The 22,273-nt window shown below is 42.9% G+C and overlaps 3 protein-coding genes across 5 annotated transcripts; all 3 read right to left on the reverse strand.

The window, feature by feature from the left end:
• Positions 1 to 2,908: 2,908 nt before the first annotated feature.
• LOC129595659 (mitochondrial chaperone BCS1-like) lies at positions 2,909 to 8,107 on the reverse strand. 3 transcript variants are annotated; one of them, XM_055492732.1, is made up of 4 exons: positions 7,961 to 8,107; positions 6,573 to 7,042; positions 3,833 to 4,447; positions 2,909 to 3,386 (listed from the first exon to the last, which is right to left on the reverse strand). In XM_055492732.1, exons 2-4 carry the CDS (start codon positions 6,785 to 6,787, stop codon positions 3,092 to 3,094), a joined length of 1,125 nt encoding a protein of 374 aa, XP_055348707.1. In that variant the 5' UTR covers positions 6,788 to 7,042; positions 7,961 to 8,107; the 3' UTR covers positions 2,909 to 3,091. The 3 variants fall into 3 exon arrangements, with proteins under 3 accessions (XP_055348707.1, XP_055348705.1, XP_055348706.1); XM_055492730.1 differs by lacking the exon at positions 7,961 to 8,107 and adding an exon at positions 7,563 to 7,896; XM_055492731.1 differs by lacking the exon at positions 7,961 to 8,107 and having other exon boundaries at positions 6,573 to 7,539.
• A 3,095-nt stretch (positions 8,108 to 11,202) lies between these two features.
• On the reverse strand, positions 11,203 to 15,147 carry LOC129595674 (uncharacterized). The gene is made up of 7 exons (XM_055492753.1): positions 14,677 to 15,147; positions 14,309 to 14,530; positions 13,660 to 13,781; positions 13,343 to 13,604; positions 12,596 to 12,709; positions 12,179 to 12,528; positions 11,203 to 11,639 (listed from the first exon to the last, which is right to left on the reverse strand). Exons 1-7 carry the CDS (start codon positions 14,863 to 14,865, stop codon positions 11,330 to 11,332), a joined length of 1,569 nt encoding a protein of 522 aa, XP_055348728.1. The 5' UTR covers positions 14,866 to 15,147; the 3' UTR covers positions 11,203 to 11,329.
• Positions 15,148 to 16,531: 1,384 nt separating this feature from the next.
• LOC129595700 (mitochondrial chaperone BCS1-like) lies at positions 16,532 to 17,836 on the reverse strand. The gene is made up of 3 exons (XM_055492780.1): positions 17,538 to 17,836; positions 17,089 to 17,478; positions 16,532 to 16,818 (listed from the first exon to the last, which is right to left on the reverse strand). The coding sequence occupies exons 1-3, from the start codon at positions 17,834 to 17,836 to the stop codon at positions 16,557 to 16,559; spliced, it is 951 nt and encodes a 316-aa protein (XP_055348755.1). The 3' UTR covers positions 16,532 to 16,556.
• Between the last annotated feature and the right edge of the window lie 4,437 nt (positions 17,837 to 22,273).

A 22,273-nucleotide genomic window follows, 5' to 3' on the forward strand; every position in this document is an offset into this window, starting at 1 on the left:
TTCGGATCGGATTTTCGGATAACAATCCGAACGAATTCGGATTCGGATGGGGTCGGATTCTGAAGTTTCAACCTCGGATCGGATCCGGATTTCAAAACGATACCGGAAAAAAAATCCGACTGCCTTTTTTTAACGGGAAAAGTCGCTTAAAACAGTCGATCTCCAGACATTTGCGTTACCTTCTCGCCGTTGCGAGTATTCTGCTGCATACAGCAATTCAAGGAAGGGCACAGCTATTTGCAACTATAAACGGTTGCAGGCTGCAGTAATTAAACTTTCCACATTTTACAGACTTTAAGCGTTTATAAATTTTAAAGATTTTCGAACTGCTTTAAATTTGGCGCTCAGAAAGTATCATTGGCAAAAATTTCAATGCAATAGGCCATAGAGCACATAATCGAATGAACTCCATAAATGCTCGAACATGCACAGAAAGCAAATTTAAAGCAAATATGAAGTAAAAGTGTTATTCACACTTTAAAATATTGAAATGCCGTTTATTATTCAGTCATTCAGCTCTTAATAAGATTTTACCATATGCAGTATTACGATTGTGCTTGCTGCTCTTTAAATACAATTTTTAATGGTAAAAAATAATATTAAAATATTCAAGTCGGATTATCCGATCGGATTCGGATATCCGACAGTCGAATACGGATCGGATTCGGAAAGCAGAAAAGACAAAAGGTCGGATGCGGGTTGGATTCGGATTCCTCAAAAATTTCTCGGATCGGATTCGGATTGTAAAATTGAATCCGATGCCCATCTCTAGCGCATGCTTTTGGAAGTTTAAGAAACCTGCGCCCCCCTGGGGGTGTCCCCCTCACTCCACCCCCAGGGGGCGTCAATCTTTAAAATTCCACTATTTTAGGCTCTGGACTCCGATGACAAAGCTCATTACACTACATACTTGTTCAAGCAGCGAAATAAAGATACTTCGTATGGAATGTTCAGTAAAACCCATAATGCTACAACAGTATCACAATCCCGTACAGTTGGCTTCCACAACATAAAACGGTCTGCAAGTCACATTGAAAAAATCACATGTAATCAAAATCGAAATTCATCGCAAGAATAAATATAGCGAAATATTTAAAAATCCGCAAACAAGTTTTGCAGGTTCGCACCTATGCAAACAGGGTAGGAAAACCCGCAATGAAGTCAGACGGACGGTGTTTCACGTGTTTGTAAGAGATACCGGCACATTGTGTTCGATCTCTGCACAATGTGCGGAAGAAAACCTCATGGTGTGTCAGAAAATGGCGATCAGACCTTTCATGAAATCGATTGGGATGTAGAAACTAACAAGAGACTATACTGCATATCTTACGTACAAAATGGTAACCAAGTTGGACCCCATAAGTCTTACGCGTACGTAAACGGTGGCGCTGGCGGAAGGGGGGGAACCACTTTCACTATAACCTAGATCTTGCCCAGAGAATGACACTAACTGCCACCGTGCTGTTCCGCAACGGCGTGTGTCTATCCCTAATTATTGTAGGAGACGGCCGAGACGCTGCACTGGGAAGGGTTAGCCCGAATGACAATCTGGCAGACTGTTTCTTGTTTGCCTACGTATGCCTTAGTGGATTCCTCGCATGTGCCTGGTTGCCGGAGTTGATGACGGTGTGCGAAGAGTTGGGATTGATCAACTTCACGGTTATGCACTTACTCACCCAAAAAGCGGCCTGGATACTGCGCTCAGCTCGTGCATCTGCGGTGTCCGAGAGAGCGTTGATGCGAAAGGATTATTCAGACGTTAGGCCATGCCCAGTGATCGTTCCGTGCCTGCGCTTTCGTTCCGAGGAAACTGCAGATGAGCATGCCCGCAATCTGTTAGCCGCGGTCAATGACCAGTGTCCGGCCGCCAACCAGCGGGTGTACGAAAACGTCACGGCGATGCATGAGCGCTGGGTACCGACACTGGCATATCCGGGTGAATGGACCGACATTCGAATTTTTCTGCAAATGTACGTATTTGTTCGTGAGAAGCCTTAATAATAAGTTTTTTACATCCAATCGAACTTCTCGGTATTCGAATCAAGCCAGTGCAGTATTGACAATCCTTTAGCGTTGTCGGTAGGCGGTTAACTTTTACCCGATGCCACCCCACAGCGATGGGATGCGATGGATCTTCGCCAACTGGACATTGCAAGAATGACCAATATCACCTTTCACTATGCAGCATTTGAGTGGCTGTTCCAAGACTAGAACAGGGCGCATTTCACGATGGTCTCCGTTTCAGTGCATCTTAAATTTCGAAGGTCCATTAACTCCATTTTTTACTTACCAGTACGAAATAGTATTGGATCACATTTCGTATTTGTCCAGCGGAACGAAATAATTTTTTGTTATGGCCGTTCAATTACGACGCTATACTGTAAGTGCAGATATCTGTCGCGTGGTATTTTATTTAACTTTTGTCTACTGTAGCCTTTTTAGTTTTCTGCGCAGAATTTTTGGTACCGTGTCATGGACCCATGGTTCATAATACTCAAAAGTGCTGATGTGAATTTTCTATATAAACTTCATGATTCATAATGCCTCTTTTTTGGCGCAAACAATATCTTTGCTATGGCATCTAGACATAAAATTTAGTTACAGAAATAATGGTAGAAGTGCGCAAAGTCAAACGCTGCACAGTGCTTCCCAAACAACGACCGTTGAATGGCGTTCGATTGTTATTCGGTTTTGTTACTATTAGTTAGGCCATTACGGAGATTGAACACACCATAACGAGAAATGATATGTTTATAATTTTATATAGTTATGTCTATGTTGGTATGTGTACTTGCGAATATGCATTGCAAAATCACATAAAGTGGCAACAAATGATTTTATAAAATAATAAGAGTTACCTTGTGTAACTGAACAATGTGGCAATATGGCGAACTGAACAGCGCGGCGATTATTACAGTAATTCAAATTACTTCACATACTCCTCAAAGACTGTGCGCTAACTGCACCACAAACAACGGTCCGGAGATCGCAATAAAAAATCACATCATGCGGTAATCACACATACAATGAAAGAATAAATAAATATAACAAAATATTCATAATTCGGTAAACAATTTCTGCGGGTTCGCACCTATTCAAACAGTGAAGGAACACCCGCAATTACTTCAGACGGACGGTGTTTATATGCGATAAACAAGTTCTGAATTTGTGCCGGACTAATTTGGGGATTTTCGGAGTGCTGGAAAATGGCTTGCAGAAACTGTTGCACTTGTTCGTCAGTATACTGGCGATGGAAGTTACGGAAGATACGGAAGTTCTGCTGGCGATGGAAGTTACGGTCCATTTGCTCCACTTGGAACTTGGTGGCATAGTCAAAGAGCTGATGGTGATCAATGCGCCCGGAATCGATCAGCGTTTTGTCCACACTAAACATTATGTGGCTATTACGAAAGTTTGTTCATAAAATATTGGACAACTTTTTGATCTTAAATAGACTAGAGTAGGTGTAAACTCGATTTGAATCCGGCCATTATATAATATTAATAATAATAACAAGCAAATTTAGTTGAATTTAAGTAATGGCAATGTATAGTTTGTTTCCTATTTTCCGGTTCAGAAACAGAAAAAAGGGGTGTGGCTTATACGCACCTTTACACAGAATGAGAATGCCTCGCTCTTTGCATTCACATAAATACATCTATTCAGGTTTAAAATCAGTGGGGAGCAGTAGTACTGAACCAGTACAGCAAGCACAGTGCGCATATGACCACACTCGCTACAGTATAAAGTTTGAACCAAAGTAGGAAAAAGGCTGTAGTTAAATTATTTAAATGGCTTTTTAGTATGATGGTCGAATAAAATTATTATTTACCGGTCAAGCTTGCTGGTGGTCAGAACGATAATTCTCCCATCAGATAATCCTACTCCATCCGCAACATTCAACAGTCCTCGAAAGGTCAGGTTAGTGTCGGCCACATTATCGATCGCCGCGTCCACATTCTCTATCAAAATAACTGCATCCCTCGGCGCATCGTCCACAAGGCGCCGCAATACGTCATCCGTTAACGTTCTATCACCGAGACTGATAACACAGATATCCCGGTTTAAATATCCGGCTAGCGCTGTGGCAAAGCTGGTCTTGCCGGTGCCGGTTGGGCCGTGGAACAGATAGCGGCGTCGATACGGAACATGCTTCTGCTTGTAATATTCGGCGTTGTCAAGAAACTCTTGGACATCATTGATTATTTCTTCGGCGATGCTATAATCCAGACTAACGGTGTCCAGTGCACGTTTTATAATTCCTTTGGTCGGCTTCACCCATTTATAATCCTGGACGGTATACACAAAAGTGTGGTTCTGGCTTTTTATCGCGTGGAATCGCTGCACGTCGTCCTTCATTTTCCGGAAGACGGTGGTGTCGGAGCCGGTCGTGGTGAGACTGAGGCTTTCCTGTCCTCGTTCCAGAGTGATTTTCTTTCCCTCATACCTAATCTCCAAAGCTTACATTACGAAGAGTCAGACATCTTTCTCTGTTGGCTGGTATACGGCCAGTGCAGCGCACCATGGTGCATAAGCTATGATTCATAGAGATAAGAACGGGTATGTTAAAAAACGGAGCTCTGCAGCGCGGTATCTCGAATACGTGCGGTATAAGTTGCTGTCAAATATTACCACGTATTGGGACTCTGATGCGAATTGTATCAAGGCAAAACTCTCGAGTGCGCAACAACTCACGCACTGATTTGTGTGTCAGACAGATTCACTGATAACGCTGCGCGCATTGGTCAGATGGAGAATCAGTTGCTGAATTGGAAAACCGAGCTGTTGAGCTCGGTTTTATAATTCGCGCTTACATTCATGACCGCTTGTCAACTCTTTAAAATTATCCTGCGCTGCTAATAAACGTTCGTAGTGATCCAGGCTGCATTAAACTGTATGTAATTACGCTGTACTTACTGTACTTCGTCATTAAGTTTTAAGATAATAAGGTTTAATTAATTAACTTAATAATTAGTAATTGAGCGAAAGTTTGATGATCTAACTAGTCAGTCACGCCTAATTAGGACATTTAGCACCTAATTAATTAGCGAATCTGCCACTAATTAGTAATTGCGCACCTGGTTTTTTTAGCACCTAATTAGCAAATTTATTACACATGAAGAAAATATTAATATTACATGTCATTAAGCTATGTGAAATTATTTTTCTTAATAAGTTTGCGCTTGTTATGTTGCGTTGTCCATGGTAGTGAACGGCACTGAAGGCCAATTTATTGCAGAATTCACGGTGCTGTCAGATTTGGTGTTTATTTCTACGAGTGTATCCGTTATCACTGGTGGGAAAATTTTTCAATTTTTTTCTCTTAGTCATAGCGGAAAGATGAGTAGCCGATACGTGCGCAGCAGTCGTGCCGCAGATACAAACGGGCTGCTGATATTTGACAGTCCTAATAGTTGTTTTGACCATTCAGAGCATAGATAAGCTCCGGATCGTGATGACACACGTTACCAGTCGTTTCTACTGCGCATAATGCACAAAAAACCTACATAGGCGTTGGAAGATACCCGAATGTCTGAATCTGAGCATTATTTATTATCACACTGTGTATTAAAGAGAAGCGGTATGTCAACAGATTCACAGACACATGGTGATATGGTAATAATTTCGTATACTCTGTAAATCCACTGAAATTGCGCTTTCACGTACCGCCGAGACAACTGATTGCACTGCGTTTTAGCGCACGGCAAAATAATTTGTATAATGCAGAGGCGCTTTCTATAATGAAGAATATGGAACAATATTTCCCGGTATGTATGCGGTACATTGGCACGAAACCGTTTGTGCTTGCAACTTCCGGTTACAGAGATAAGATGGGTACATTAACACACAGGAAGTTTAAGCACGATAACGTACACCAAACCTCAGGTTATCTTGTTGTCTTCAACCGATGCTGTAAACATTAAATAATAGCACGTAAACGCGCTAAGCATAAAAACGCGTTCACGGCATGTAGCGCAGTCAAGGAATAAAAAAAGAATTTCAAATTGTCTTAAATTCTATTTGATCTGGAAAAAGGCGATAAAACTGGCTTCGATTTGACCTCGGTTTTAATTACGTATCTTCTACAGACTGTAGATCAGAGTTTCTCGAATACCAGATGAAAGCCTGACGTGGTGCAAGACAATACGTTCAAAGTGTTATTTGTTTGTTTTACTGTAGCCGCCCGCACAAGTTAGACCACAGAGTCGGTATACGGGGAAAAAGCACAGCAAATATACCTACTCTAACCGGGCAAAATGCACGGCTGCCGTACCAAGCAACCATTTGATTGTCAGTGATTATTTTTTCTTGGAAAACTGTTAGAACGTCTGAGAACGTAGTCAAAAAGCCGCGCATTTTGCCCGGTTAGAGTAGGTATATTTGCTACGCTCTTTTCCCGTATATTGACTCTGTGGTCTAACTTGTGCGGGCGGCTACAGTAATTCGGAGTGCGCGAAACCAGGAGTTTCAGTTTTCATTGGATGTATACGCTACCTGCACCATACGCTCCAACCAACAACTAATTAAAAAATCCTAAAACTTGCACGCGATAAATATTTACACAAACTTACTGGAATACATGCTTTCCGGTGTCGGTAAGAAACTCACAAACGCTATTTCGGGGTTTCTTTTTGCCCTGCCAATAACAGCTCTGCAGGCCGACATGTCGTGGTCCTTTGTGTTCTTGATACCAGTCCAGAATCAGACCGTACATTGGACCGTGGCACGGATTGCCACGGAACTTTCCAGGCCACTGTAAAGTGAGACTGGTGCACCTTCCATCCATAATTCCACACGCACTGCAGCGCCGCCACCAGGGTGACGGCACTCAGGACGCCAAAGATGGTAGACACGACAGAATTGGTGCCGGCAATGCCGTTGATGTAATCGCTGATGTGAAAGTTGAAGTGCCGTAACAACCGCTTGTCCACATACGGGAAGATCACGATCAGCAAACCGGCCAGTCGCAGGCCGCCGCTGATCTTATTGAATCCTCGAAGCAAGCCGTCCAACGCCATGACGAAGTCCATGAACAACTCAACTGGAAACCCAAATAACTCAGACATAGGACATAGTCTCTACGTTTTGGATTATTCGAATTATGACGACTTTCACCGTATTTTTAATAATGCATACTAGTAAATACAGTCTACAGACCAAATGCTAACTTCTGCCGGTGGAGCTGCGCTGCGGAAGTAAGGATGCTTCGTACGGAAATCGCATGACACAAACAGCGAATAGCTAGTAAAGTGGGCGGAGTCATGAACAGAAAACTGGCTCAACTTGCCACCAGAAAACGTGCAAGGGTATCAAATGAGATTCAACTAGGAAAATAATTTCAAATTTTCACCTATAAGGCTGCCGGTTACCGTGATTTCACAACACAATATAATTATAATTCGACCAGCACTGCACTATAAATCTGTTATCAAAGCAATAGTAACTGTGAGCCTCGTTGGTACAGAAAAGACATGTGGATTTATGTTGTATTTATAGAAGTACCGACATATGCATATTTTATATGCACTACATACACATTATTTTCCGGAAACGTTACTTACAAGAGCACAGCCCAAGATGAACTACGTAAATACCACTTATTCATCAAAGTTTCATTGGACAAATGCAAGGTGAGTGCTGGAACAACACTGCAAAAAACCATCTCCAACCGCTTTATGATGGCAGATCGGATTTCTTCGTTTTGAGCGTGTTCTTTCCTCAGTCAGATGTATTAATTATTTACAATACGCGCTGTAATGTGCAGCACCCAGTAAATATGATCAAATAAAGAACTTGTCTCAGTTGACATGAGAAGGGACTGTGCACAATACACTTATAGCATTTCCACGCACAATCTCCAAACTTAATCGTTGAAACAAAAACAAGTGGAACGACTCTCGCCCGTCAATCAGATATCGAGGCTAGCATAACAATTCGAAGAACTCTCGATGTACCCTACCTTGTTTACTGCGAAACGTAACCGTTCATTTGTCAGTGGTAAGTGTAAGTTAGTGATAACTTAAAACCAACGTTGTACTCAAGGGGCTTTCTTGTATACTAACAGTAAACAGCAAAATGAGTGCGGTATTGGTTAAACATGAAGCACTGCTTTGCTAGCACAGATGCGACTGCTATAGCATCTGCATACTGCACCCAGTTAATATCGTGCGTAAACAGTGTTATCGGGAATGTAAATATTTTAGTCGAGCAGTTAGATAGCATTACGGGATACATACAAATGATACGATTATTACAATACCGTGTAGCAATTGATGTACCGAATACTTGATTTAGCACAGCGCTCAGTGTTGGTAAACTTCTTTTATGAATATGTGTAAGAGCACGGTCGTCAAAATGGTAGCATCCTGTATGAATCTGTCAATTAAGATTGTGTTGACAAGGATTATACCGTGCCAAGCCCAATTAGTAAAATTTGATATATGTTTGTATGCCGGCTTAGCTTACCATTCGTGTAGCAAGGAGAGACCCAAACTGCATCCGCTGGCCAACTACAATTTTTTGGAAGACAGTTGCCTTGATGCGAGCTCGTATTGTTTGTTTCTGCGCCGATGTCCAGCTCAAGCCGGAAATGTAGCGGGCATTTTGCCCACTTGCCGTCCTGACTCTATGATGGGATAGTCGAGAACAATAACAGCTTGTACTGTACCGTTATTTACTGTTCCTGATTCTGGTTTGATAAGCACCGATCCGGGCAATGCGCTTCAATGTATGTACTTCCACGTAGCAATTTTTCACATCACTCTGGCACTCAGCTTCTTTTTTGTGCCTGCCGTTCACTATCGACAGCGCAGTACGACTCGTACGAGTATTCCTTCTGCGCAGCAGTTCGAAGTCGTCAGAACAGGTGGTTTCTTTTTGACTACTCGTACAGAACCATGAACGCCGTCTTATAAGCCTTTTTACTGCATTAGAGAACATGATATCTTTGCAGTTGCCAGTTGCCAAGTGTACCCAGTAAGCTGCCAGTGCAGGTGCCACTGCCACTTTTTGCACCCTGCCCGATTGCAGACTTGGTGAATTGCCACAGGGATCGATAATTTTGTGTCTGATAGGCAGCACTGCCCGTAAGACATTTTGTGTAATGTGCATAACTGCATATACAGATTCACAAGACCGATTGCTGTCCGTTCGGGCAATAAAATTTTAATAATAGACTAATAGACTAACAACAGAATGATAAGTGTTGAGCATGAGTCATGACAGCAACGCTGTGCTTGCACACGATGCTATAAAATACTGCACCCAAACCAGTATTGCGCATAAATAATGTAATATTATATTTTAGTCGATTGTTATAACACATTCGCAATACAGATGATTATTAGAGAAGCACTGGATACTACAAAACTAGATATATACCCAGCACAGAGTTGCTAAACTTGCCGCTTTCAGTAGTCCGCTCAACGTCAGGTAAGTATCAACATTTTTCTTGACAGCAGCAGTATTTTCTTCTTGACCTTTCCTTTCTTTCTTGCCCGATAAGGTGCACCGTAGTCCGCATTCCATTCCGCCGTGTCAAAAAACTCCTGGATGTCCGCGATGATCTGCTCGATGATGCCGTGGCATGGAACCCAGATAAATGGAATCCAAGGGGCGTTTACGCTTTCCGCTGTCACTGGTCGGCGGTCAGTTGCCGTCTTCGTTGATGTGTAGCATACACAGGCCCAGAGTAGGTGTAATTTTCTTATCCTTAAACCTACGACACCAAGGGAAGTGTTTGCTTGCGTATATAAGCCTGATGGTTTAGGCGTCACGGTAGCTTTTGGTTCACAAGAGTACAGGATACCAATCGATACTAGTGTGCCGATAAATAGCTTTTGTTACCAACTGCGTCGACAACTACAGAGACGTTCGCTTTCTCACATTACAGAACAATGTTTTTGCATTCATCTGTGTCGTTTTACAGTGAAACGTTCTACAGCGAAATAACAATAAATACTCCTACGCGTTGGCCTGAAAGTTTTTATAATGGCAGCATCCGAATGCCCAGATCTGGGCTGCTAAAAAATGGACAAAACGTTGATGTCCAACGCTGGTGCCACTACCTATGACAAGAAATCGTTATTTTCACTACAAGAAAGATTAATGGCTGTACAAAGTACAGATAGCGATGGTTGGTCGTTTCACATCTACCGCCTAACACTACTGTTGTACACTGCTACTAACGCTACTAGTACTACTGGTGGATTTTATCGAATTAATGACCGCCCTATAGAGCCAGCAAACCCCCGAATTTTGCCACTTATATTTTAACTTTTTCACTGGAAGTACAACATCACAGCTTGGTTCACTAAATACAGGACCTGTATTTAGTTAGTGTCTTGTTTACTTCGAATCAGCCAAACAGTACCTTGTCGCCAGCAATAGACATAGCCGTTTACTTACTTGCCACGTGCAGTCATTATTGCTGAATGATGATGCTGTAGTACGTACAGTGCACGATCAAAATTATTGATTTCAGCATGTTAAAAATTGATGATAGAATTGTATTCCGATAAATAATTTTTGTGTTTGATTTGCAACACAGCCGGGAAGATATGATACGTACGAGTAAATCATTCCAGTGCTGTTTTGTACTGCGCTCAGCAATCCGCTGTCAGTGGGTCCTTTGTGCACAGCACAATCGTTATCTCCGAATAACTGAGTGTGCCAGGCGCTGATGACCTACAGTGCCCACTGTTCTGTACTGATTGTATCTGTATGTAAGTGTAGATGAGCATTTTTTTTTCGTAAAACCGTCACAAATTTAAACGTCATAACTTTGAATGATGAAAAGCTAAATCGTAATCACCCCCTTTATGACTGAGGTGAATTTCTTAAGTTGGTTACCTGATAGAAGACATACTTATCATTTCACAGAAAATGACCTCCTCCAAAAGAACGAAAAACCAATTTAAAGGAAATTATTTGTGACGATGAGCCATGCTATCCATGCGCATGTTTAGCGGTGCCGACTTTCACCGACTTATTCGATACCGCACAGTTGTACAGTTCAGCGGTGCATTTATCGTGCCGGATACAAATGCCGGCAACGAGATACTGTATATTATGATATCAACCATGAAAACCGAAGCTTTGTTTATAAGAGAACACAGCGTACATGTATTAACAATTGATAAATGCAACATTAATTTGCCATAACACGGCTACCTGTCTCCATGCACGTACAGGAGACAGGTTTATAATGAAACGTGACTGTATTTGCGACGAAATTCGATTAAGTAAAATAACAAAAAGTGGTCAAAAGGTTGCAAATCGGAAACTACTAGCACTGCGTTGGTATCAGCAAAACAGAAAAATCTGTAAGCTACTTGTTATCGGGGAAATGCTGCCGAATACGACACACCGCCGAAATCACGTATTCCATCGCATTATGGCTCATCTGGGCTTCCGTTGAATCTTCACCGAATAACAAAGCAAAAATATCCTTTCCTTCGTTACCAATATCCACGATGCTGCAGCACGCTTGACGAGCCAAAGTATCGAGCTCTTGCTTAGCCGGCCTCGAGAGCTTGCTGACGCCATGTAGAATTCGATTCTCCAACGCTTCTGCGGTAAACTTCGCAGCGGAAACCAGCAAAAAGGCGCGCATATCAGCATACTTTGGACAAACGTTCCTGAGGACAATAATACCAGGAATGAAGGATAAATATTACGACTGCAAGTTGCAGTCGTCTAAACTAATTTCATTTAAATCATTATGCAACTAACGTATTTTATCATATCAGTATATGCCCCCTCCCACCTCTAAAGAGCTGGATTTCCCGAAATACAGGCCCCTCCCATACCTTTATGAAGTTATTGAGTTCACCCCTGAAATTGTGTACCGGGAACTCAATTGCCTTGCAGCAGGTTTTCAAAAAAATTTCGCGTTTTTTGTAACTTTTTGCACGATTTTTGCTCAACATTCGGGAACTTTGCGGATTTTTCACACGAAAAGCTTCTCGTGTTTTTCGTAGCTAATATGCAGCTGCGCCAGGATTTTGAGGAAGATCAATCAGCAACGAAAACCTTTTAAAACCTCTCGTCCCCGAAATAGTGTCATCCTCCCGAATGAATTACGAAAATTTAGTAACCCCGGAACATCAATTGTTAAAGCATGGTACATTAAATCGCTTTAGCCAGAAATTTACGGTTTGGAAGTGCCCAAAGTTACCTGACACAGGTCACAAACTCCCTCATCATCTTCCAGCCATCTGCAAAGCGGTTTTCATTGTAGTGCTTCTCCGCTAACTTCCAGCCGCAGATAAATCGGAAGTGCGCATCGGGCTGCAGGATGCCGGCAGCGTCCATCTCCTTGCAGAGCTGCATGATCATGGCCTCGTGTTGCTCCCGCGGCTGGCTTGTCTTAATGGCCTCGTGCTGCTGCAAGAAACCGCGAAACTGCTTCAATCGGTGACCGTTGAGGGCGCCGCATTCCGCGCAAGGTGCCAGTGCTCGGCTGTCGCTCGGAATCCGATTGGTACATCCGACCGTCACGCATTTCAGTGAGTTGATGTCGGCATCCTAAAAATACACAGGTCTGGTTACGCTACAAGTGCCAATATTTGTCTGCAAGATGCTGATAACGCACATATTCTTCCGAGCATCTGCGACAAGTACACGGATATTTGTGGCGTCCTTCAAATTCTGCACGCCGCTCGGCTCGCGTCATACAAAATGCTTCTTCCATTTCGCTGTAGCGCAACTAGAAGAACATTAATTACATTACAACAGTAAATGGTATGTAATTTCACTTTCTCGTTTTCAGTCACCTAAAGAGTGCAGATAGGTATACCGGTACGTTAACATAAAAAGCTTGAAATAAGAAAAGAATGTGACTTGAAAGTAACGCTCAAAATTTTTTCATTTCAGAAAAAAATGGGTTTGTTAGAAATCAGCAAACCTGGACGACCCGTTAACGACTTCGGAATTATTGTAGCCGCCGGCACAATTTGCACCGCCGAGTGAGGAATACGGATATTTAGACCCACAATGCTCCCTGTTCAGTGCAGCGTGTGCAGGGAGAAGGCAACGGCCGGATCTGTCAGTGGTGCCACTTGTGCGAGCGGCTACAGTACAGTACCTTTACTGGTGCAATGAAAAAAATACGGGAAAATTCAAAGTACTCGAAAATAGGTGACATGCTATTCGTCGATGAAAATTCGTCGATCGTCACTAAGCCAAATGTCGACCCATCATGAAAATCTAAGGGTATAATAATTTTCTTATGTGTCCAGATTCCTAGTATTCTTAGCCATCGCGCTCATAACGGTCGAGGTTATGACGGTCGACGAAGTGTTAGTCAGTGCGCGCTGCGCATAGTGACAGTAAGGCTCACATCGCGAAGCCCAGTATACTGCGGAATGTCTTCCACGGCATGAATAACCAACCGTCGACCGCGGCGGTTCAGCTCCACATTGATATCCATGCACACCGGCGTCATTCGTCCCACCGGTGCTTGCGCATACACCGCTCTACCGATCGGTACCGTAGTATCAGGCGAATCAAAAATATCCACACCGTTATACATGAGCATTCCACAGTAGGTCATTATGTCCGGGCTAGGAATACCGAATGTTGTGGAATTTTTCGAATCCACACTACAATGGAGGAACCGCTAAAGACGTGGCACACCAGCATGGAGTTTCAGCTTACTTTGGTTGCATAAACTGCACCATCCGTTCGGCTCGCGGTTGCGATGGATTTGTGGGGAACGTGAGCAGAATATCTTTGACAGATTTGGGACCAATCCCCGGGATGTCTATCATCGTATTCTTCTGGAGAACCATAGCAGTGTTAACAAGATCACACCATTTCAAGAGTATTCGAACTTCCACATCATAGAGAATACTGTACTTCAAACGCATTTGTAATTTACACAAGAAATTCTCATTCAGATTTCATCACCGCACGATACTGCGCATAAATAATTAAATGATCTTTTTACAACCACAAAGCATTCAACTCGTTTTTCAAACCTAAAAATATTCCAGAAACAAGCAACAACCATTCTGCTTCTTTCTCACTTTATTTATCAAATCAAAAACATAGTATACAAATACGGAGAAAAACAAAACAGCCCAAACTATAAAAGAAAAAATTTCGTTTCGTATCATTCTGATCTGCGTCCGAGTAAATGCAACACAAGCGATTGTTTGTCAAGCGGGATCGAAGACGTTTCAAAAATATCGCGTTACGTTTCCGCACTATCGCCTGATGGATCCTCATTCCTCCATGACATGAGTTTTGAGTAACACGAGCTTACACTTAACCTAAAACGTCCCGAGGACCGTTATTTACTTACCTTGATTTTATTAGCCAATTTCCCGGTCAGATCCGAAGATACCGCGCTGAACGTGAAGAGGTCTACGGGTGGGGGCGGCGGAAGGGCGGTGGTGTTCGCTGCCAGGGAACCCGCTGGTAAGCCCGCTTTTAATAGGGCATTCACTGTACCCAACGGATCTGTGCTAACGAGATCCTTAAGCATAGCGCATTCCAGCTTGTGTTCCACCTTCCAGTCGGCGGTCTACATCCAGCCAGACCATTGGTAACGCTTTTAATAAGTGAGTTGCAAAGGCGCACTCATACCAGCATGCGTATTCGCCATTGTTACGATTTTATACCTACACTGCTGTTTTACAGAAAGCTATCTGTAATACGTAAGCACCGTACCTGGCAAGCAGAATTGCAGTAACGGTGCAGTTGGCATCCCGAACATGTGCGTAATTCTGGGCTTTTTCGAAGGCAGTAGGCACAGTGTGTTTTGTAGGCGCTCCTTTTCAGCATCCACACCAGTGGATCGCAGGACATCACAAGGTCGCCAGCAGAAAAAGAACGGATTCCAGCCGATTTTGTTTCCATTTTCACTGACACCGTCAACCACAAGGCATATCGATAGCGGACAATTACTGTGGATAAAAAGTGCTTCACAACATAGAAGTCCTGGTGTTTTGCGGTGCTGTGCAAGTATGATCTGAGTCATCTGACATTCTGACCGTAAAATGAGCAGCACAGAGACTGGCAATGAACCTCAGTGAGGTAACCTAAATTACGGGCACGATCAAACACGCGCAGTCGCTCTTGCGCAGCACCGAGCACGTATGACATTCAAGACATTATTGTAGTCAAAAATTGAACCGACTGCCCGCGTCCTTACACACTTCGGTAATAGCATGTTCTGCTCACCATGAAATGCGTATTAAAATAAATCATCAACCAAGTTACTTACATTTCTCGCTCACGGGAGGGCGGCTGCCATGGTGACAGACACGCGTTATTGTGTGTTTTCTCAGCAGAGTCCTTTTCTCTTCTATTTCGAATTCGGGACCCCAAATATGGTTTTAAATATTTAGTACGATGTGTTAAAACGTCAGAAAGCCTTTGATGAGAAAGAAACTTGAGAATATCTTTAAAGAGAAGAGCAAATTTGAGAAATTATGGCAAGCAGTAGCACATAACTGCTTTCTGGCTTTTCTGTAGTCGATCGTTGCGCAGTCAATTCCCAGTCCCTACAGGAGTTACAGCGACTTACTGCTGGTGTACCGTGTACCTAATAGCTTTAGTAAGTTCTTGCGTGTTTTTATTAAACAATTTGCACCCGAAGTTATAATTAAGTACTACTAATCAAGCTTGATCCATGGCCATCCAGTATATCTAAAATATCTTGTAATATCTGGAAAATACATTGGAAATGCAATTTCTATTTTGGTCCATTTAAAAGTGACTGCAGGAAGTTGATTTATTTAATTTCTTTTGTTGGGAATGGTTGGGCTGATAATACCTCTCTACTGTGTAAGAGCACTTCTTTTGATATTCAGTCATACCTGCTTGGGTAACGCTTTTCGTTAATAATAGATTTGGCGAAACGATGACCATTGCCAAACAAATGCAGCAGTACATTTATAAATTCAGTACGTGTATTAGATATAGTATATTTACGGAATACTTAGTTATAAATTGTGATTTGTGGTTACTGGTTTTAGGCTTGTAGCTATACGAACACAGTCATCATACCGATCAGTTCGGTTTGCGAACGCCTACTCCAGACGTGGGAAAGTTTGTAATGGAAAGCCGATTTCTTCCGGTACAAATTAAGGCTGGGCTGCACATCCCGGCGTACTGGCCAAATAGGGAAATTGTTTAGCATAATCGGTGCTTAATTTGTGCCATGATTGTACGAATGAAAATGTACAGCTAGATTTATTTTAAAGAAGATGAAGGCAGGAATAGCAATAAATAAATGTTTACGCTGTGGTTGCATTCAAAACTGCAAATGGCGGTAGAAAATATTGATCGCATAAAAACTTAAACTGCAAAACGCGGCGATGAACAATAAGAAGCTAATTACTCGTTTCGCAATAAATTTTGTGCTCATGGGCCATAACAGAAAAGCCTGTCGTATGTAGATCGGTCTAACCGAAACTTTATAGCTATCGGCATGAGTACAAGACACAAATATCGGTCAAAGTACCGCAAAAGCACAATTTACGCTACATATTTATTAGTGCGCATTTGTGGAATAGCGACACAATTAAATTTTCTTGTTATTCCTCCTAAGAAAACAGTGCTGAAACGCCCTGAATTACTTCCGCCGGATTGCGCTTGTATGAGATAAATAGGGCCTGCAGTTGAGCCGGACTAATTTTGGGTTCGGGACGGTCAAAAACCGTCTTCAGAAACTGCTGTACTTGATCATCAGTGCACTGGCGATGGAAGCGGCGGTACATCTGTTCCACCTGGTAAACGGTGACGTAGTCAAAGAGTTGATAGTGGTCGATGTGCGTGTGTTGAGGACTAATAAGCGCTGCAGCCACACTAAAGCAATAATATATCGATGTAAACACTTATAATATTATTGGATTAATTTGAAAATGGTAATTTCTGTCTGCTGATAAAACTCTGCCGTGTATATAATCACGTAAACAGACGACCTTTAAATATTCATCGCAGACAAGGCATCGTTTTTACAGTAGGCTAAAAAGTATGTAAGTGCGCCGAATTTCTACTTCCCTCCAGTTTTTTTTCTGTTTTTCTTAGTAATTTGTAATGTTATAAATCGACGTTTGGTCACATTTATAGCCTTACCGGTCGAGCCTGTTGGCCGTCAAAAAGATCAATCGTCCATTTTTTAACTGTCCCACATCCAGGGCATTCAGTAGTCGCAGAACGGCCAGGCCGACGCCCTCAGGATCACCAAATGCCGTATCCACATTCTCCATTAGAATAACCGCATCCGCTGGCGCATCGTCCATCAATCGCAGCAACACGTTATCCGTTAACGTCCCATCACGGAGATTAAGCAGGCAGACGCTCCGGTTGAAATACCCAGCTAGCGCCATTATGAATCTGGTTTTGCCGGTGCCGGTTGGGCCGTGAAACAGGTATATGCGCCGATACGGGACATTCTTCCGCTGGTACCATGCTGCGCTATCCAAAAACTCCTGGACATCTTGAATTAATGACTCAGCGACACCTCTATCGAGAATAACGGTATCTAGCGGAGGTTTTTTATTTCTTTCCTCGACTTCACCCACTGGGAATGTCGGACGGTGTACAGGAAAATGCGGTCCTTGTCGTAGTGGGACAAGAATATTTCACAGACATAGTTCCACACTTGCTGCAGTATCGCCACCAAGGCCACGGCACTGATGACGCCGAATATAACGGACAAGGCATAATGACGGCCGACAAGACGGGTGATATGGAAGTGGAAAAGACGGAGAGGTACGAATACCCTCTCGGCGCACAGGAAGCTTATGATCAACATACCAGTCAGTAGCAGACCGCCGCCGAACTTATGGACTAATCGAGTGACATCGCTCCACACCTCCATGACGCAATTCACTCAACGGCGAAACTAGAAAGTCAGCACGCAGAGCATTTATTGCACTTATTTTACGTTCTGCCGAAAGTAGCTTAAAGTAGATATCCTTTTTTTAGTCAGTGCTGGACCTTTATAATGTATATCCAGTGTTTTTCTAGTGTGGGCTGAATGAAATGAATCTATGGACATAAGGGTCGGGAATACATAAGTCGGGAATAAATGATACGAGTACAAACCTCGTAATTTGCATAACTTGTAATATACGATATTGACTTTTCACCTGTCTCGTGAACGGATTACAAAATTAATAGTTAACATATATTATAACAGTCGGTACGTGCAACTGAGCATCCATAAGGTGTACGTAAATTGCGGTACCTTGTAAAGCATTCGGGGCCCGGGCACTGCAGATTTTCCGGAATATGTGCTAAAGGAAAATCTATGGATAATAAAAACAGAAGAAGCGGATGCTTATGTGAAAATCTCCAAGGATTTCTTAGAAGAAAAAATTACGCAGGTAGTGCTTAGAGAATACAAAAAGGATAACGCAGTTAATTTATTCGTAGCACTTATCATATGTACAGACTACAGAATACCCTATATAAATACACAACACACTACTACGTATTAATTTTGACAGTGAGACTGCCACGAACACAAATATTTGTAGTACGAGATATTATCGTTCCTGCATACATTGTATGCGACAGATGACAGTTGCAGTCGACTGGTGCGCAGCGTGCACCGTACCCGGCAATTGAACAAGAATCCGGACCAGAGTCCACACAATAGTAGCAGTATACGCTGGAAACTGATATCCCTGAAATTTATCTTGCACCTTTGAAATAATTTGTGATAATGAAGCCGAAAGTTAGGCTGACTCGTCTTCGTTATTATTTAAATTGTAGTGGAAACTGGTTTCTACGCTTGGATTCTTTTAGGTTTATCTAATATTTTCATATTTTTAACACTCAGAAATATGAAAATACAACATCCTTTGTACAGACCAACTCGTAATATGCAGCCAGTCGACCAGTGCTGCGGAAGTGTCGGATACGAAAAACGCATGACTACAAACAGCGAATAACTGGTTAGGTGAGCGGTGTTATGAAGCTGGCTTAACCTTCCACCAGAAAACATGCAAGACTATCAGAACGAAATTCACCATATGAAATCCTTCTAAGTTTTTACTAACGAAGCCGCAAACGAGATGGCCTTTTCACCAAATCCGTTGTGCACTTTTTGTCGTAAAGACCTGTATAAACGTTTTCAGTCATACAGAAAGAGCCACTTATATTGTCCGATAATGTGAAAACTGCGCTAGCTAATTTTTTTTTAATTATTAGAATTACGTTGTCGGTCTTAATTCAGTTAAGGCCGACAACGTACAACACGCTTTTGAAAATATATTACGTTTAATTACGGATTGGACAAAAGCTAAAATGTCAGTCTGCAAAAAACTGTTAAAATAACTTGTAATAAACCTGTTAAGACAAACAACGCGATAGTGGTTTACATAATTTATCAAGTCCGAAAAGATATTCCTGTTATGGTGTACAATGTCGGCATCAAAGTGAGCAGGAAGACAACGACTCGCGCTATCCGTTGCACTAATTTTCGCTCCGATATGGCTTCGAGTTCGCACGGAATTTTGGCTTAAAATTTTGTTTTTGATAGTTCTTCAGCGTCTTTTTTCGAATTTTCGAAAACCCTCCCAGCAACGGGCTGTCGAAATCAAGATATAGACTGTCGAAATCAAGAAATCATAAGGTGATGTATCCTCCTTACCAGTTGAATAGCGAATATTTTTGTCGGGATCAAAGCGAAAAATTAATTTTCTCCTTAGTTTGTTAATGACCGTACAAAACTTTATAAAAATTATCAGATGATACTCATGATAGCACAGTACAGTATCTTGGTGGCATACGCCAATAGTTAAATTAACCCTATATCACCGTGGACCAGGAATGAGTCCAGGACGGAAGTCCAGACTGACAGGACTCCGTGTAGTGTAGAACGTGACGTGTTAGAGGAAGAAATGCACAACGCACGATATCCAGTCTACGTTATACACTTTATTAGCGTTCTCTATCGTGAAAACCAACACACTGACGTTCAATGCTCGGTGAGCTAACGTCTACCAAATATCTCATATGTAAACTGCACAGCGCATAGTGAACACAGTGAACAGCAGCCGTCAGCCAATCAGAAAAGAGACACGCCACAGACGGTAATTCCACGGGGAATCCCCAGTGCGTAGTGCAACGAAGCACTCCCCCAACTCCAGTAGCGTCACTAAGGTGGACGCAAGGGAGCCATCGCCTCACATGCCTCTGGGTGGGAGGCTGAGCTCCGTCGAAGCTAATTCCATTCCGTCTCGCTCCGATCGGTGGTCTGTGCGCGCGCTCGTAAACAAAAACAACATCAAATTCTCTCTATTCCTTCTTATCACATAATTCCAAATGCACAATGTGAATTAAAAAGATCTGTATAAAAATACTATTCCATATAAACAGATCAACAGTTATAACAGATCAACAGAAGCAGTTAAATGAAACATGTAGACTAGGATCCTCCGTTGACTCGCGTAGGTCACTGGTCCTGTCCACCGTTTTCCACATCTCTTTGGCCCATTCCGCTCCATCTTGAGCAACTTCACTCCGCTTGAGCATCTCTGCGCATCTTCGTGCGACTTTTCATCACATCAGCTTTTAGGAATAAGGTGCGTATCGAATGTACGTCTTAGGAATACTGCTTCACTTTTGGAATAGATGCGTATCAATTGTACGACTTCACAATGAGATCCGGTTAAGTCATGGAGGGACGTCATATAGACAAGCGAAGTTCGCTTCCTCCCTAGTAAGATCATCTTTCTGATCATGGATGTGCGACATCATCTGGTAAGGTTAATTCAGCATAGGTCATGGAGGAACTTAGCCATTTTTCATCGGCTTTCAAGCTCATCTCAGCTTGCCTCCCTGGTAAAGTTCATCTCGTCGCACAATCCATCTCTTCCGCCTTATTTAGAGAGCCGGCCAAGTGTACCGTAGCTACTCTTAACTAAGATGAGTCGATATATAGGGATGCCGACATAAGCCGTAACAACTCCTATCAGATCGGTTTTTACTGATCCATCATCTCGTTCGACCCATCTCCATCATCTCTGTCTCGCGGTGGACGTTTCCGAGTTTAGCCCGGCTGATTTCTGTCGGAAGTCCGATCAACTGGTGCAGCTGATCCGGTAGGTACGTCCTCGTCCGCTTGAACTCGTAAAACGATGTTTCGTGGACCGCGACCTTTCCCTTGTCGTGAACGTTTGATCGCGTCCAAACGATGTCGTGCATCATTCTCTTCACGTTGCAAGTTCCGATTTTGAGGATCTTCAGCCAATCGTTGTCTGGCGTCCTCATACTGATTCCGGATATTCTGATTTCGAGCAGCTCGTCTGCCCGGTGTATTCGGAACTTTGGAAGTTGTCGGCTGTTTCGGTCCCTTCCATACCAGGTGATCTTCGATGTAGTCATGGACCCGATCTTTCGGCTCGATATACGGCGTGTCCATGGTGTCTCGAATGCGATTGAGCCGCTCCTGGTACTGTGCTTCATGTATCTCATGGAGATTACAATCATCGAATCGCTTCTTGCAAATCGTCAAGCCTTCGTTTGCTTTTCTCGCGATCTCCTGATGTTTCGACGGCATTCCAAGTTTGGCAACCTTTTCCCGGTACACAGGCGGAACTTTCCCCTTCGTAAAGTCCGAAAATAGCTGATTCTGTGTGGGAAAATGGCCCAATCTCGCAGCAAAGACCTTCTGACCGAAAACTCGCGATTTGTAGTCGGTAGGGTCAACCGTCAGTCCAATGGCTGCTCGTGCCGCAAGTACTTTGAATGCCGGATTCACGTTGCGTAGCACAAATTGTGCTACATATAGACTTCGCTCCTTATTTTCTTGGTAGCGGAACTGTGTGAGTCCCGTATTGTCGATTGTATCCAATGGGACTTCCCATAAGCTCAAGTCGAGGAGACTCGGTAAGCCACATTGTCGGATTGGTGTATAACACACCATCGCAGATTCGGTGGTGATCTCCAGGCGACCGAGGTTGCTCTCTCTGAGATCCGTTTCGTAATTAGAATCCCGTAGAAACTCGCGTAGATTGTGGAGCTGCGCATGTATCATCACTGACTGCTCCGATTCAATTTCCAATCCGAAGTAGCGACAGATTTCCGCTCTTTGGGTTTCGATATCATCCATGTCGTACATTTTGCTGATCAACCTGCGTCGTGAATTGTCAAAGCGCGAGTGATCTCTCCGGTGACCATCTTCACGTCGTCGTTCTGGTCGTTCCTGTTGACAATCCGGTTGATATCGATTCTGCGGTTCTTGAGGGCAATTGTGCGATTCGTGAGGGCCTTCCTGCTCACGTCGCGCCGATGTCGATGGTTCAAG

The sequence above is a fragment of the Paramacrobiotus metropolitanus genome, unplaced genomic scaffold (assembly GCF_019649055.1).
Source record: "Paramacrobiotus metropolitanus isolate TYO unplaced genomic scaffold, Prichtersi_v1.0 Parri_scaffold0000081, whole genome shotgun sequence".
Lineage (NCBI taxonomy): Eukaryota > Metazoa > Tardigrada > Eutardigrada > Parachela > Macrobiotidae > Paramacrobiotus > Paramacrobiotus metropolitanus.